We start from the raw sequence: 18,492 nt of genomic DNA on the forward strand, positions 1-18,492 counted from the left end.
ACATGATACTTATTCATATTCAACAACAACTTCTGGCTTTTGTCATAAATATGTCTTAAGGAAAACAAGGAAAAAGAGTCTAGGGGAAGAGAACTGACCTCATGTTCAGGGCCCCACATTCTAGATCAGGAATTGCCACTAATTTACTATCTTGGGAGTTGATTTATCATCCTTGTGTCTTTCTTCCTTCCACAGTAACTTGTCAATTTTAGGATATATGAAAATGCTCTGAATTCTTCAAAATAGAATAGCTACATAATCCTAAATCATTTCTCTAAGTATATATCCTGGAAAGCACTTTTATCCTTGAAGCAGCGTGACCTTGAATAAGCATTTAAAAGGGTTTTGAAAATAGAACATTGATTATGTTTGATGAACTTCTTCATTTTCAAGGGTGCTCCTGCCGAAGGAGAAGGTATAGAACTTGATGGAAAAGGTGACCCCGGGTTGCCAGGAGCTCCAGGATTCCAGGTAGACGCACTTCAGAGAAGATCCCTATCATTCTCAACTTCTCTCTCTCTCCCCCCACTACCCCCTTTTCTCCTCTCTCTCTCTCTGTTCTTCTCTGTTTTTTTTGTCTCCTTTTTCTCCTCTCTCTCTTTCTCTCTCTCTTTGTCTCTCTGTCTCGGTCTCTGTGTTTCCTTTGTCTCCTCTCTCTGTCTCTCTCTTCTCTCTTCCCCCTATATCTTTCTCACTCTTTTAAGAACACTTTTGATAGACATTCATATTTCTTCTATTTACATATCTACCTCATTTCATTCTAAGATGCTCACCTTATTATAAGATATTACATGAAGCTGATATAAAAAGATAATTTTGTACATATGTCTTTTCATCTCTTCTTAAATCTCAATCACCCAAGCTTTCCTAAATCTAAGGAGGAGTCTTCAAGGAATAGTTATGTTCCACTTACTCTGTATTTGTTGAAATTCAGGACAAGTTTGTATCATGCATTGAATATGATTTAAGACTATAATGTTAAATAACAGCTCTATTGTAAAATTTGTGAAGGGGAGGAAGACTATCCTCTACCCATTCTGGGTCCTTTCTGGCTGGGCTGCAAATTAAATTGACGTGAGATCGAATAGCAGGAGAAAATCAAACAAAGCTTTATAGCATGTATATGTGGGAGAGACCCAGAAAAACTGGGTAACTTGACAAAATGGTGGAGGTTCTTATCTTAAACACTATCGTCAGCTAAAGACAAAGGAGGATGTTGGGGGTAGGGGGAGTCAGCTATGAAAGGTTACCAGACAAGCACAGTAAACAAAAGTAAGATTATTATGCAGATTTAAGGCCTTCACTTCCTCACTGATAAGTTTCTAGAGATGAGGTCATCCCCCCTTCTTCCAGGTACAGAGAGGGAGATACTTTTACAAATGGAGACTTCCCTCACAAATGTAAATGTTTGGTAAACAGAACTTTGATAAGAATGGGTTTAGCAAGGACCCTCCCAGTCTATCTATACCCAGAGTTATCTATGGTGATGGCCTGTTCTGGGGCAAGGCCTTCTATCCTTAAATCCTTTTAGGCAGTTAGTTGCCGGGAATGTCAAAGTTTCTTTCAGAGTCTTCTGAGCCTTTATTGTCTTCAGCTGGAAATAATCCGCATACCAGAGTGGCACATCTTGGAGCCGCCTGCCCTGAACCCCGTCAGTTGCATGATAGTAAATAACAGGGTTTTATCTAAATGTATCTTTCCCCTATTGAATAGTTTGCTTTCTAATCTATATGTATGTAGCCTGAGAGTGATCCAGAGTGGATACAAAGAAACAGCTGTGTGGGGAGTTGTGTGTGCTTTACTTTGTGATTCACAAGGATCTTTTGGTAAGTACTAACTTTCAGGCTAATTAACCAGGAATATTTTAACTTCGTTCAGAAGTAAGAAACTGTGAAAACTCCTGGGTAGAGATTGGTATTTACCTGAGTGAGTCAGAGTTGGAGTTAAGCTTGTTGCACTCCTCTATGGCGAGCCATGCCATCTGGTGATGAGCTGCAAAACAGCGGAATGATGCCATTAAGAGCCATTATAGGCTTTCAAGAAGAGATACAGAATACTATGGCTCTTGGGGTGTTGCTCAGGAAACATTTAAGGGGCCAGATGCTGAAGGCAGGGGATCCAGTAAGAGTAGATAGTAGCAATCTGGGACCTGGATGTCTCCCTTCAACGTGTCTTGACTGCTGGCTACATTGTGCTACTGCTGAAGATATAGCAGCGGGACATTCATTTATACAGGAAATATTTCTTATCTGCCAATTATGTGCCAGGAGCTATTCTAGGCTCTGGGGATACCACAGTGTACAAATCAGCTAAAAAAATAATTTTAAAAAAATTCATGCTCTCGTGGAGCTTACATTCTAGTAGAAGAAAATATAAAAAATATAAATTAGTAAGTGTATGGTCTGTTAGTAATAAATGCTTAGGAGAAAAATAATGCAGGAGTAGGGGATAGGAAGTGTCTGGCTTTCGGCTTTAATCGGATGGGCGAGGAAGGCTTTATGGAAAGGGTGATCTTTGAGTAAAGATAAGAAAATAGAGAGGAAATGAATCATACAGATATCTGGAGAAAGAGGATTCTAGGCAGAGGGAGAGCAGGCGGAAGGCTCTAAGGTAGGAGCATGCTTTGGAACAAAAAAAAGAAAGAGAGAGAAGCAAAATTACCCCCCAAAATTCAAAACTCTTCCAAAGTAAAGCAACTGCTCTGGTCATTTTTCTGGAAATAGTACCATCAGGATGGTCCTGGGAGCCTGTGACATATGGTATTTATTGTAACTAACTGCAGCCATAAATGGGAAATGTTATGCTCTGATTTTGTTAAAATATTTTAATGCATTTAAGTAATGGACATAGTCCTTCAGTGTGAAGTAAACTTGAACTTACTGTTATTCTTCTCTTAATTTAAAGGGTTTGCCAGGCGTTCCAGGTTTTCCCGGACCTGTTGGCCCACCTGGCCCTCCAGGATTCTTTGTGAGTATTAAGTCACCATTGCTGTTCACACTGTAAACTAATAAATTAATTATAGCTAAAAACTTTAAACAGTTTTCTAGATTAGTGCATTTCCATCTGTAATTTTAACTTATGGATTTTCCTAGGGCTTTCCAGGAATCATGGGACCTCCAGGACCTAAGGTAGATTACAGTTCTTATGTCATATCATCGAATCAGCCAGAGCACCCTAACCAGTCTAAAAGCCAAACCTGGTCTGATTCCCCTCATGGGGCACTGCCAGGCACCTCTCGGGAACCACAAGAATTCCCAACAGGGAAGGGAGCACGACTGGAAGCTAGGCATCTCTTCTGTCTCTTTTCCCTGCACTTCAGTAACTTGATCTCTGATACAAAGAGCCTTACTTCAATTATAAGGAATTCCTTATCAGGAAAAGGGCAAGGATTCCTAGTCCATAGGTTTCCCATTTCTGATAATCCTACTGGTCACCCAGCACTTTATCCTATAAATTTTTATAGTGGGCTGCTTCCCAAAACCAAGCTGATCTTATGCTGGTAAATAAAAGATGATTATTCGTGCACTCATTAAGCAGGGTCCTGCATGTCTTTCTATTAAAAAGGCCAATTAGTGTTGCGGAGAAGAAAAAAATCTTTCATCTATCCTCTTATTTTCAGTGACTGGACCCTGCAAACTGAACTGACAAAAGATAGTTTAACAGGAGAAAAAGATTTATTTTATATGCATATGGGGAGGAGAGCCTCATAGAAATGAAATGAGAACCCCAAAGAGGCAGTGAGACCCAGAGGCTTGTATAGCATTTTAACAAAGGGTGATAAATTTGCAGAGAAGTGACAAGACAAAGTAACAGGGCTTTGACCTTCTAGGCGTGGTAAATTGTGGGAACGTAAATATATGGGGGAAACTAATGGAAGGTAAGGGTTATTTCAGGAAGGTTTGTTTATGTAGATTTAAGTCCGTGCCATTTCCAGTATTAAGAGTTGTCCCTCTTCCTGGTACAGGAGAGGGGATGGGTGACACCTTCACAAAGAGAAATCTATGCCCTGCCTTTAGGCAGAAATGGGGAGGGTAGAAAACATTTTCTGCATTTGCTGTTCCTCAGTTGTCTTCAGCTCAAAATAATCTTTATGCCAAAGTGGTGTATTTTGGGGTGGCGTATTCTAATCCCCTTCACTAGTTTAAGTAAGAAAATATTGAGCAGTCTGAGCTCACCAGGAAATTAGTACTAAACACAGTATCTGTTACTTACTATCAGGTTGCCTTTGCGTGTAGCTTTCACATTTATTATTTCACCGATATGCGGGCATGCGCGCGCACACACACACACACACCCCCTATGAGATGGATAGATTCAAGTTAGGTGAATTGTCAAATAGACAGTAAATGGCAGAGCTGAGGTTTAAAGTCTTTTGATTCTTCATCTTGAGCTTTTATCAACAACTTTTGGCCTAACGGGGAGAAGATTTGCTCTCAAGAGCAAAAAAGCAAGGAGACGTTGGCTGAAATGGTAGATTAGCCATCGTTAGTGAAGTCCACAGACTAGTCACATTAGACTTATCTTGTGTCACTAACTTACTAGTGAAGTCACGTAGCTTGAATTCTATTCTTAGCTTCTCTACTAAGTTTTGAATTTTGGAATACTGTAGTTTAGCTACCCATTCCACCTTTTTTTTTTTTTTTTTGGTGAGGAAGATTAGCCCTGAGCTAACACTTGTTGCCTCTTTTTGTTGAGAAATATTGTCCCTGAGCTAACGTCTGTGCCCATCTTCCTCTATTTTGTATGTGGGACGCCACCACCACGTGGCTTGATGAGCGGTGCGTAGCTCCAAGCCCGGGATCCGAACCTGCGAACCCCTGGCCTCCAAAGCAGAGCATGTGAACTTAACCACTATGCCATGGGTCCAGTCCCTCCCTCTTATTTTTAATACAAGAAAACTAGGGCATCAGGAAGTTAAGTAACCAGCCAGTAGAATCAAAACTAGCTAGTAGCTGAGCCAGAAAAACATCTTCTGAGCTGGGGTTCCTTTCTCCACCTCACGCCACCTCATGTCATCACTTGCCGTATTAAGTAAATCCCTTAAGCTTTCTGCACCTCAAGATCTCCAGTTTTTTGGGTTTTTTTGTTTGTTTTTTTGTGAGGAAGATCAGCCCTGAGCTAACACCTGTTGCCAATCTTCCTCTTTTTGCTGAGGAGGACTGGCCCTGGGCTAACATCCATGCCCATCTTCCTCTACTTTATATGGGACATCGCCACAGCATGGCTTTACAAGCGGTGCATCAGTATGCCCCCGGGATCTGAATCTGTGAACCTGGGCCACCGAAGGGGAGCGCACTTAACTGCTACGCCACCGGCAGGCCCCTAGATCTCCAGTTTTAAAAGAAACATATTGCCACTGCACTCCAAAAAATAGCTAAAATAACTTTTATAACTCTAATATTGAAATTTAAATATAAATGTTCTTATACAAATATTGGAACTTTAATGAGTTTAAATTATTTATTCATATTTATTTTTTAAAAATAGTTTGGTTTTGTGTTTTCTTACAGGGTCACATGGGCGATAATGTGATAGGACAAAAAGGAGAGCGGGTAATTTAAATATTGTGGTTTATTTATGGACAAGATATTTTCAGTTCCATACCAATCAGCCTGTACATTTTATTTGCTAAGTCACGCTGAAATGAATGCACTTGCTGTGTCTCAAGCTTCCATTTGCTCGATCTTCTTACAAAAGAACTAAAGGGGAAAAGTAGATTTCTCAGATATAGTAAAGCTGCTGTTGTTTAGTTTTTCATTTCTGAGTGTATTTGTCTTTAGGGTGTGAAAGGATTAGCGGGACCCCCTGGACCACCAGGAACAGTTATTGTGACACTGACCGGCCCGGAGAACAGAACGGTAACTTCAATTTTATGATTAGGGTTGTGCCTTCTCATTTGGAATGAAGTCTTCTGATCCCTTACCTCTTTTATAAACTCTGTCATCTAAGCCCAGCTCAGCCCAGCCCCCTCATCCATCCTGAATCTTTGGGTTTTATTCCTTTCCCATCTTTTACTTGAGAACCAGAAAACGTGAGATGAGGAAGATCCGAGGCAAGCAACTTCCAAGATTCTTGAAGGTAGAGCCCAGGTCTGATTTTGGTCACCCTTTATCCTCATCCTCTCTCTCATTGTCCCTAATGCAGAGTGAGTATTCAGTGAATATTTTTGAATAAATGATAATAAAATGCATGTACAGCTCTGATCCAATTGGATAGTAAAGCTCTAAAGATGTGGTGAAGGGGGTATGATAATCAAATGGGACATTTTTACCCTCTCATTGTCACCCCCAGGACAATGTGGCCCCCATTCCTCTCCAAGGACACTATGACCCTGTTATTTTTACATTAACATTTGCTTTTTGCTCCCACAGTGGAGTAGCTAGGAGGACCAGGATATGAAACTGAATTGCTTGCTCAGAAGAAGTGAATCGCAATATAACACACCAACCCTAAACACTAGATGGATCCTGGAATGTCTGGGAGAGGGGATAGAGAAGTGGCGGGGGGGGGGGGGGTAGCTAACAATTTTCTTGTGGATTAAGAAATAAACATAAACCATTCTTCTCTTTTAAACTTATAATTGTTTTTAATAATAGTTTCCTCTTAGCCATCACTCTCAAATATAATTAATTTTTAATGATGGAAATTATCAAAACAAAACTAACAAGAGTTAAAACATAGTGAAATTTGAAATGATCAAAATAATAACTCACATTGAAGATTGGAAAAAAACTGACCTGAGGGAAAAAATTGAACTTTTCAGGGGAAATCAACAAAAATAAAATTAATAAAGCCTAAAACTTTATTGGCTGAAAATTGAGAGAAAAAAAATCTTATCTTCACAAAATCTACATCTGGATAATTTGACTCAGGGGAAAAACAGTTGAGTTAGAAGAAAATGATGCCCTCAAGAGAACACTCACCTTGCAAAAAATATAATCAATAAAATGTGGTAAGGGTAAAAACAAACCTGATTAATGAATCAAATCCTCATTGTAATATTTACTCAGAAAATAATGGATCCTAATGAAAATAACTTCAGTATACTAAAAATGAAAGTAAAATGCATAAGAAATGATTTGATTGTGCTTATAGAAGACTGCTTCAGGAATCAAATTCATTTAATGCAGTTTGCTCCAAAAGATACTTTAAAAAAAGTTTGTGTATAGTTTCAGTGGGTTCACAAGTATAAAATTTGAAATATGAAAAACCGTGGGCTGGCCCCGTGGCTTAGCGGTTAAGCGCCAGCACTCCACTGCTGGCGGCCCGGGTTCGGATCCCGGGCGCGCACCAACGCACCGCTTCTCCGGCCATGCTGAGGCCGCGTCCCACATACAGCAACTAGAAGGATGTGCAGCTATGACATACAACTATCTACTGGGGCTTTGGGGGAAAAAATAAATAAATAAATAAAATTATTAAAAAAAAGTTTAAAAGCCCATTTAAATAAATAAATATGAAAAACGATAAGGTTTACCGTGTTGTGTTAAGTGAGGTCCATAAGGAGTTTGTGAATCCAGTTTATTGAACAGATAGAGGAACTTTCCAACTATAATCAGTCAAGTCTGGTTTGATCTGTTTGTAATGACCTTAACTTGTTTTTGTGGCAGGACCTCAAGGGCGAGAAGGGGGACAGGGGAGCCATGGGCACATCTGGACCTCCTGGACCCTCAGTAGGTCATTTAGAGTCATATCGTTCCCTTGAAACATCAAGTAGAAACTTCGTGCATATTTTGATGTATAATCTATGTTTAAAGCTTAATATTAGTTAAAGCACAATATTTTACTACAGAAGTCATGAATATACTAGGATTATTGGATGGCCACTTCTAACTGAAATCCTTGTACTGTTTTGCATGCACCCAACGTCACCCATCTTATGATTTATCTTCAGCCTCTGGTTTTTTAGAATCTATTTTTTAATTAAGACTCATAAATAAGCTTTCCCTCTTAGATGACCCATCATTTGAACATTTTTAAATATAGTAGAATAATCAGAAGGGGAAAATTAATAAAAATCAATGTAAGCAAAAAAAATCAATAATTCATAAAACTTGACCTAAGTCTGATTAATTAATACAGGGACTGCCTGGAGAATCTTATCGCTCTGAAAAGGGTGCTCCTGGAGAACCTGGTCCACAGGTAAGTTTGGAAATTCAGTGTCATGTGCAGCCATATTGGTCACTACTCAGGACTCTAGGTTGAAAGGATAAAACGCTCAACTCAAACTAGCTTAGATTTTTAAAAACATTTTAAAGATTTAGAGAGTGGAACCTATTTGTTCAATCATCTGAGAAATTTAAGGCTAAAATAGGTTTCAAGGACTTCAGAGCCTGAAACAATATGGGCAGGACTCTCTCCATTTCGCTTCTGCTTCTCTCTGTGTGTCAATCAGCCTCCTTCTCTCCTTTGACGAATGATGGGGAGAAAGCCTGTGATGTAGCAGCAGACTGCATCAGAATGCATTCAGGTTAATGGCATTTGAGGAGAGAGTGTTTCTCCCTGTGTCCATATAAAATCCCAAAGACTTGCTCTGATTGGCCCATCTAGGTCTCACTCTGAACCGTGGCCAGGAGGAAAAGGTACCATGATTGGCCAGGCCAGTGGGGCGGGAGCTTCTGTGACTGCAGCCCCATCAGAACCACACAAAGGGGGGGAAGGGCAGCTCCCCAAAGGACACAGGGCACGCTGTGATGAGAAGTGGGATGCTGGGAAGACAGAAGCAACAGGGGCCCACTCTCCCACCCAGCTCTATCTTGGAAAGATTTAAACACATGTATTGTTTTAAAACTCTAAAAATTATACACCGGAAAAGTATATTTTTTTCTAAGAAAAAAAATTCAACCAATATGATTTTTGATGCTATCATCAAGGGTAAATACCAGAATAGTTCATCCAAAAGCCGTGTCTGTTTGGATACGCAATATACCTTTATGCATATATTTAAATATAGGGACATCTGTAGTTCAGGGAATTACCAACATTTCAAATAAATAAATTGACTGTGAACACTTTTCTCTTTCTAGGTTTCCTTATTCACTTCTCTGCTTAGTGCTTCCTTGATTTTCCTTCCAAACTTGAATGGAAAGCATCAACTCTAGTTTAAGCTTAGCTCTTAATTTTCTCTCTTTCTTCCTTTGACCCTCCCTGATTTCCGATTCTGACTGGCTTCTGCCTTCCCTGGCAAGAGAAGGTCATCCTATGTTCTGTGATTAATATTTTTCCCTTCTAACAACTGAGTGGGGAACCTCATTCAGAATTTCTTGCCCCTGGCCAAGAGTAGATTATCCTATTTTTCAAGTTTTCCATGTTTATTAAGGTTATCCACATATATTTAATTACATGTTTTTGTTTTAGGGGAAACCTGGAAAAGATGGTGCTCCTGGGTTCCCTGGCACCGAGGTAAAGACATGATTTGACCCATTGATGTTGTGAAAATGTCAATCCTACTAGACGAAGAAGGATTCTTGAGAGTCACTAAGCAGTTATAAACTAATCAAAAGCATATAGCTTTTTAAAATTACATTTGAGAATCATAGTTTTACACTGTCATGTGAAGAGAGGTCAACTGAGCACATTCTTCTCTCTTTTTTTTTTTCAAAAAGGAGTTCAAACGGTTCTGCTTCCTACAGAAGAAATTGATTAGTGTGTCTTCTGATCCATCCTCTTTGCTCTTTTCTTTAGGGAGCCAAAGGCAACAGGGGCTTCCCTGGGTTAACAGGTGAAGATGGCATTAAGGTAATCCCCTCCCTATCATCCTATCTTCAGCCTTCTTTAATTGGTTGGGTTGTGCCCACCCTTTTCCCCCACGCCCTGGAACTAGGTAACTTAATTGCAATCAGAGTTCATTAAAATATCTCAGTGTATTTGTTAAGAAGAAACAGGAGATGTGGCAACTTGAAACACTTGAAGGGTGGTCTTGTGGAAAAGATATTAAATTTGTTCTGTCTAGTAGAAGCTGGTTGACTTAGGACGAGTGAGATTTCAGCTCGCCAGGAGGAAGCAGTTGGAAAAGTCCTGCAATTGTAGGAAGTTTCAGGTTATTTGAGAAGCCAAAAGTAGACAACCGTACATTTAGCAATCGATGTCTAATATCTTATGTTATTTGGAAATGATCTACTCAACTGAATTTTTTTCATAAATTTTAGCAAAACTCTAAAGTTTTAAGTCACTAAAAAGAGTTTGGAAGCTGTAACCACCATAACACATAATTATTGTGTAAAGTTCATCTAACATTTATCTTTTTTACAACTATTTAGTTACTTATTCCCAATAATTGTTTAGATTGTCTACAAGGCTTTATAAGACTTCAGATAAAATTAGCCATCATTTAAATTATTATTTTTGTTAACCAGTTCTGTAATAGAAATAACATCAGTTTTTTTCTACAAAATTTTATCACCTCTTATACCTCTAAACACAGTTTTTATTAAGATTTTTATCAATAGGTCTTGGTCTTACAATTTTGGACAAGGGAAGCATTCCCAGTCAGACATTTTAAAACATACTCAGGCAAAGTTGATGTAACCTCTTTATATAAAATTAGCTCAAACATTTTAACCTTTATAATCTTATCAACACTTAGACTTTTACATGTTTTCAATTCAATTGTAATCTGAGTCAAGGTCTTAAGGCTATTTAAATTTTTTCCTTCTTTTTTCTGGCCTTTTCTTAGGTGCTAATTAAACAATTATGTGAGAGCTCTCAAAACATTTCTTTTCTTTCCCTAATTTAGAAGTTTTTTTAATTTAAAGGATCCGTTGTCTGGCCATTGACAAGTAGGATCTTCATTTGTATATTTATTCTAATAGTGACTCAATCTAATAAGCCTTTTTAAGGAAAGACCCGGAGGTAACTTTCCACGCTTAGAATAAATCTTTACCATGGACGCAAGAGGCGTCCCTGGTGAGGGCGCAGATGATGTAGCCCCATGATCTACAGAATTCACTCTCAAAGATATTCAGAGAAAGTAAAGACCTTCGTTGCACAGGCGGTAAGGATGGTGTAGTGAAAACGGTGTCTCCGGTCTCCCACAATAGTGTGGGACGCCTCCAGTCACCGACCCACTAATCTGTGACACCGGGCAGGTGATACTGGAATGGGATTTTTCCAGCACTACCAAGCAACAAAGGTTAAGACGACAAAAGCCCTTATGGACTGGGCCCTTTATGACAAACTCCCCTGAGAGCTTGGCACAGCCGGACAAAGAGACAGTTCAGAACCCCAGTCTACTCGACTGGCCACCAAGGGGCACCCCCGTAAATGCACCTTCCGTATGGTGGAGACCAAGGAGAATATTCTCACTGGTCACAAAGCCAAGTTTTCTCAGGACACAGAACAAGACAGAGACTACTCTGGGAGGAAAAGAGATCAAGATCAAAACCAAGAGTACTCTACCAAATTTAAACCAAGAGTCACTAAAAGCACAAGAAACTAGTTTCCCAAATATTTTCTCCTGCCAATCTAAATTTAGAAAGAGAAAAAATTCTCACCATTTCCTTCCGCCGGACTCCGCAGATAGAGATTCCAGGAGGCTGACATGGTAAGAAGTCTTAACCTTTTTGCCGGCTTTTGTCAGGCGTTCCTGTATCTCATCATCTGCAGTAGTCCAGGGAGAAGGCAGGTCTTCCAGCCAGAGAAGGCAACTTGCCAGCCAGTGTGGCTCCTGGCAACTACGCCAAAACTGTCGGGGGAAGAGGGAGAATCTCCCTCTGCCCTTTTCCTTAAGGTTCTTATGGCTGGCCAAATAATCAACAAGACAGGTTAGCAGGAGAAAATAATATTAAGTTTAATAACATGTATACATGGGAGAAAGCAGGGACACTGCGTTTCTCCACACAATAGCAGAAATTCTCCTCTTAAATACCATGTTTAGCCAATGACAAAGGAGGATTTTGGGGGTGGGGGGGTCAGTTACAGGAGATTACCACTAAAGCACAGTAAACAAGAGTAAGGTTATTGTGCAGATTTAAGGCCTTACCTTCCACATTGATAAGCCTCTAGAAATGAGCTCATCCCCCCTCTTCCCAAAACAGAGAGGGAGATACCTTTATAAATGGAGATTTCCCTTATAAATGTAAATGTTTGTCTGGCAACTCCTTGCAGGGCTATCCAGAGAATGTGGCCAGAGAGACAGAACTTCTGATAAGATGGGCTTTTGGTGCCTTTCCTATTGTAACATTTATCCTACGTTATCTTTACAGCCATCATGATAGATCTGTTCCAGGAAGGAGCCACCATGTCAAATTCTTTAGGCAGTTAGTGGGGGAGGTCAAATGTCCCTCAGAGAAAACAACCAAGGTAAAGAGATAGATTTCAGGGTGACCAAAACTTGATCTCCCACAGAGGTCAAGTGCAGGCTGAACCTCAAGAGTCTCAACCTGGGTCATGATACGCTGAAAGGTCATCATCAATTAATTGTGAACTGTATTCCACGTCATTTGTTTCTGACAACACGTTACAGACGTTTTCAAATAATTTTCATATTTAGGTATATGTGCAGATTCAGGGTTTATCTTATAACAATATCACTTCTAGTAGAATTCTGAGTAGCTAAGAAAGGGGGTTGGTTATAGTTGGGATACTGGGAATTGCATTCACCCACAGCCTAGTTTTCCCATGCCTCTAATCTGGGTGAGAACATGGGAGTCTGCAATGATGTGAACATCCTTGGATGGTAGTGGCATGGAAGAAAACTGGAGGACCACTGGAACAACAACCACTTCAGGACCTTGTTGATAAGATTCTTGACCCAGATATGATCCTCCAGGAAAATAATCTAAAGCCTTTCACTTTAACTTGCTTTGTACATTACATGGAAATAACATTACTTTTAGCACTGATTTATTGTTTGTGCATTTTGCTTTTTAAGTATACCAAATATGTAAACACTTTTGATGAATGTACTCCTAATTTGTAACTGTCTTTCAACACAGGGGTGGAAAGGGGATGTTGGCCCTCCAGGATTTCGTGGTCCAGTAAGTATAATTAAAGACAATATCAATGTCATGTTTGTTTGATCAAGTCCTTCAAAGTATCGAGGAAATTTTGAATCAGTATTTCTCATTAACTGTTATGATGAAGATTATAGTATTTACCTTTTTATCAAAGCAAGGCAAAAAATAGCTGTTGTCATTATTTGTCCATTTGACAATGGACAAGTGTTTCTATTTGGTCCTACTTTGTCTCTGGAATGCACTGGTAATGCCCTGGGCTGTGGAGAAGAAGAAAACCTTTGTCTAATCAGACCTGGCCCAAGGTGATCCTGTGCCCTCGAGGAGAGCAGGAGGCCTGCAGTGGAGGACAGCTGGGGCAGCAGGGGCTAAGGGAGCCCACTCTACCCCACTCCAGCAGGCCCGTTATGACAACTCCTGCTCTGTCAGGCAGCAGAAGCTTAACCATAGGTTTAATGCAGGGCCAGCAATAACCAGTCTCTTCAGCCTCAGCTCCATCACAGCCAACAGTCTCCCCTCCCCAGCCTGCACATGCATTTGATGTCTGTCAGCTCTTGACTGCAGGGTGGACACATTCTACACAGTGACTCTGTAGCTTAAGGAGATGAGTAAAAGGGACCCAGGCTCTGAGTTCTGGTGTGCCTTCCTCTCCTGCCTTAAAAGACAGCGGTTCTCACATTCAGTGTCCTGAGCAGGGCTGCAATTTGTGATTGTGCAGGTTCGACAGAAAGGTCCATGGTGGCAAAAGAGTCATGTGGGGGAGGAGTGTCCTGTTACAAATGCAGTTCTCAGACCCCTCAGGCAAAGTAAGTTAATTTAGTAACTGGAGGAGGATCCCAGAAATCTGCATCTTTACACTCAAGCAAAAGATTCAGATGCAAGTAGTCCCAAAATGCTTTTATGGAGTTGCCAGGAAGATGAAACGGGCTTTCTTTTTTTGTGAGGAAGATTGGTCCTGGGTTAACATCTGTGCCCATTTTCCTCTCCTTTATATGTGGGACGCCTGCCACAGCATGGCTTGATAAATGGTGCGTGGGTCCGCACCCAGGATCCAAACCTGCAAACCCAGGGCCAGAGAAGTGGAGTGCACAAACTTAACCACTACACCACCGGGCCGGCTCCGAAACGGGCTATTTTGTGAAAGCACTTAGCAGAGTGGTCAACACTCGGCAGGTGCACACAGGTCATTATGGATTTTATGATGGAGATTATTAGGTTATTATATTATTATGAATTTTTTTTTGTGATTTCGTATATATCGCTTAACCACAAAGCTCTTGTTATCTCATCTTTAAACGTCAACAAAGTAATTGGCCCCATGCAGCATATGAAAAAACAAAACAGAGTTCTTTTAAACTTTTATATTTCCATCTTCTTTCCCTTGAGATAAATGTACTGAATTCTAAGTGAAATCTACTTACCAGTTGCACTTTAGAGGAATTATTAGCATCCCTAGCTTACTGTGTGTTTTCTTATGCTCAATTCCACATAACTCTGCTGCGTCTAGTAACTTCAGAGGAAGTTCTGCTTAGGAAGTAGAAGGTTAAGGAGGCTAGCAGTAGGTCCTCTCCTCTGAGCATGTCAGAAACCATGGTCCTCGATTGTTGCAGGTCAATGGTGTCCTGAAATTTAAAGAAATAATCAATAGAGTATTTTTTGATGTGTGAATTCCAACATACTTTGAAATAAATTAGTCCATCAGGACAAGCATTTTTAAAAAGTGAAATAGAAGGCCAGCCCTGATGGCCTAGTGGTTCAAGTTCGGCGCACTCCGCTTTGGCAGCCCGGGTTCAGTTCCCGGGTGCAGAACCACACCACTTGTCTGTCAGTAGCCATGCTATGGCAGCAGCTCACACAGAAGAACTAGAAGAACTTACAACTAGAATATACAACTATGGACTGGGACTTTGGGGAGGAAAAAAAAACAAATGAGGAAGATTGGCAACAGATGTTAGCTCAGGGAGACTCTTTCCCAGCAAAAAAAAAAAAGTGAAATTAGAATAGAATAAAAAATATCAGAGTTGATTGTATGTCATAAGGGAAAGTCACTATTTTGTGAAACTTTAATTTCTGTATACATAGTCACACATACGTAGATTTGTGCGTATGTATGTGTATATTTAAATGTGAGTGTGTGAGTTGGGTTATATCATAAAATGTATTTCTAATTGAAAACCCATGAAATATATGATATCCTGATACAAGAAAGATAAAGATACTTTTATCTTTAAATTTATCCATCCATATATACGCATAACTACCATATTCCTGCTAACACATAAACCTATGAATTGAGGAAAATAAGCAAAGTATCATTTTGACCAAAAAGAAGAAATTGAAGTAATTGCATTTGGTGAGCTGTCTGTAAATAGTTATTCTTTTTCTTTATTCATTTCTTTTTCCTTTAAGACAGAATATTATGATGCTTACCAGGAAAAGGGAGATGAAGGAATCCCAGGCCCTCCAGGGCCCAAAGGAGCTCGTGGCCCACAGGGTGAGAATAAATTTATTCCTAAAGCATTTGCTGATCATGTCCATGTCTTTCTTTCAAGGTAAAGTATAATGTGAATATACACCTAGAATTTGCAGGGAGAGAAGGGAGGTCTCCTAATTTCCATGGATGGTGGTATTTTTTGGTGTATCCTAATTTTCATAAGAAAATTTCATAGGTGGTATACCATAGGAGGTAATTAAATTATCTTTATATAGGAAAGCATGAAGTTCAAGTCTGGCAGGAAGACATTAACATGGTTGGAGGGCAGAAGGAAAGACAGAGAGTGAGGAACCAGAACTCTCAGGGACTGGCCCCGTGGCCTAGTGGTTAAGTTCAATGTGCTCTGCTTCGGCAGCCTGGGTTCGGTTCCCAGGCGTGAACCTACACCACTCGTTAGCAGCCATGCTGTGGTGGTGACCCACATACAAAATAGAGGAAGATTGGCACAGATGTTAGCTCAGGGCAAATCTTCCTCAAGCAAAAAAAAAGAAGAAACCACCAATCTCAGTGGGATTACAAAAGAGAAAGTGGAGATGCTGAAAAGCTGTAATTTGAGCAAATCCACACAAATAGTGATGAGGAGGGACTGAAGCCTTGGTTTCCTGACTCCTGGAACAATGACCTGTCCTTGGCACCATGAATTAAAGTCACATTTACTTATATTCTACTGCTTTTGATAGATTGAAAAGGTCTAGGCCAATAACTCTCATCTCTGGCTACACATTAGAATCCCCAGGAACGTCTAAATAATGACCATGTCAAGGTCGCATCTCTGTGATTCTGATTTAATTGTCTGGAGGTGGGCCCTGGACAAGGGCAGATACTAAAAGCTCCCCAGATTATTCTAATGTGCAGCCAGGATTGAGAACCACTGATCCAGGCAAATTATTGATATAAACAGGATTTCAAAGGAGAATTTTACTTTAAAGAGTAAAAATTACCTGTGTATTTAAATAAATGGACAGATAAGTACAGACATAGACATAGATTTTTAAAAATCTGATATGCTTACTATAAATCATTCATCTGTATCAAAGAATTAGAACCCCATGCGATGTTACGTCTAGAAACAATCTGAGATGGAACATCAGGTAAACTACAGATCCCTGAAAAGTTCAGCTGTTTGACTTTGTTGCATCTGAACCATGCCAACCAAGTGCCAAACACAGAGCAGGCTTATAGTAAATCTGCTGAATTACTTGAAAATGATAAGGTAGCATGATTCACTTTTGAGTGTTGGACATCTAAGATTAGCTTCCTCTCTGCAGTTTGTCTAAATAAATGAAGTTTTCTAATACCGATCTATGTGAGAGCGGAGAAAAAGTATAAAAAATATTTATTATTCATTATTATTATATCGTCATGCAAGATTTCAAAAATGAGAGGAGGAGAGTATTTATATCTTTGTAAGCAATTAATTACTGTTGTGTATTCACAGGTCCCAGTGGTCCCCCCGGAGCTCCTGGAAGTCCTGGTATGTACATGTTTCTTGGATTACCAATAGAAATGATATTAAAAAGAAAATGCACTGCTCTTTAGTAAGTCTGCATTATTTACATAAGATGAATGTTTCATTAATTGATATAAAAGTGTTTCCAGCTTCTCAATTGTTAACTTTGTGACTTGCAGTGGGAAAGGGAGTAGAAGCTGACATAAGTGATGTAGGAATGCCCCTTTTTACTTCTCGGTGGTTTAACTCAGTGTAAGATAGTAACTTTGGGGTATGAGCAAAAGGCTTGAAACTCAGAGGAGGCACAGAGATAGAAAACAATAATTTTCTGGTAATTAGGTTGGTTAAAATGATAGTTTTCATAATGTATCACAAGTCACATAAGGATACATAGATTACAGTTTTATGTAAAGTTTTAATTTTTACAATATATTGTTTTTTGAATACATAGACAATTTCCTGAAGTCTAGAAACATCCATGAGTCATTACAGTGGTTGCCTCTTGAAAGAGGAAGAATAGGATCAAGGATGGTTACCAAGGATTAATCACAGTGGCCTCAATTATAACTGTAATGACTTTAATTATACATTTTATATAGGAAACCTTATTTCCTATATCATGTCATTATATAAAGGAAACAAAACTAAGAAAAAAAATAGCAAAGATTTGATAAGCCCTGCTATTGATTATATTTTTCTCTATACCATCTTGTATATGTAAACTAGTTCATGATTTTGAAAACGAATTAAAATTAAGCAGATTGCAGAACTATATGTATATTATAATCCCATTGTCAAAAAATAGATAAATGGGTTGATAGTATGTGTACTTGCATATGCATGGGAAAATGTACACCAAACTGTTAACAGTGGGTATCTCTTGAAGTTGGAATGGTATAAAATGATATTTTAGAGGTCTGGCCAAAGATTAGGGAAGACTTCTTTCTCCCTGCCAGGCCCCCAAGTAATGAATAGGCTCCTTTAAGAAGCCAGTGAGTGAAACTTACAAAGGTCTCAAACAGATATCAATCAGAGGGATTTGCCTTTATACCAAAATCCTTATGATCAACAATCAGAAATAATCAGCTATTACCCTCATTGGTTTCTCAACCCTTTGGTGGTGAGGTCTTTCATCTTAACAGCTAAATTGCAAGACAGAGATTTGAGACTGCCCCCCTCCTCACATTCTTGTCATCTTCAGAGGGACAGGTGAAATGGGTTTTGTACCATGTGGCACAGCTTCTTTCCCGAGAGATGCCTGCCTCCCCCACCATGCCCCTTTATAACTAACAATGGGCAGGAATAAAGTTCAATTACAGTTCAAGTTCAATTTCTCTCTTTCTCATTTAGAACACTGAAATGTAGGCATCTTCTAGTCTCTAATAAAAAAAATCTACAAAATAGCATATGCTGAACAATTTCTCACGAGTCCTTTTAAATAAAAAGACTACAGTGCATCCCAAACTCTGTTTCAGTCCCTTGTAATAGATGACATAAATTATCTCGTGGGAGTGGAATGTTCTGAGCTTTGCTGTACCGTGATAGTTTAACAAGGCCACAAAAGAAGGACGGAAGATAATCACTTTTTATTTTAT

The 18,492-nt window shown here is 39.5% G+C and overlaps 1 protein-coding gene across 1 annotated transcript in view; it reads left to right on the top strand.

The window, feature by feature from the left end:
* Positions 1-18,492, top strand: part of COL4A3 (collagen type IV alpha 3 chain) — a 139,417-nt gene that overhangs the window by 71,588 nt on the left and 49,337 nt on the right. Inside the window, 12 exon segments of the mRNA XM_058533425.1 lie at positions 394-471; positions 2,905-2,967; positions 3,093-3,128; positions 5,511-5,552; positions 5,781-5,858; positions 7,611-7,673; positions 8,083-8,142; positions 9,358-9,402; positions 9,685-9,738; positions 12,936-12,977; positions 15,363-15,447; positions 16,886-16,921. Coding sequence (XP_058389408.1) covers positions 394-471; positions 2,905-2,967; positions 3,093-3,128; positions 5,511-5,552; positions 5,781-5,858; positions 7,611-7,673; positions 8,083-8,142; positions 9,358-9,402; positions 9,685-9,738; positions 12,936-12,977; positions 15,363-15,447; positions 16,886-16,921 — 682 coding nt within the window.

The sequence above is a fragment of the Diceros bicornis genome, chromosome 37 (genome assembly GCF_020826845.1).
Source record: "Diceros bicornis minor isolate mBicDic1 chromosome 37, mDicBic1.mat.cur, whole genome shotgun sequence".
Taxonomy (NCBI): domain Eukaryota; kingdom Metazoa; phylum Chordata; class Mammalia; order Perissodactyla; family Rhinocerotidae; genus Diceros; species Diceros bicornis.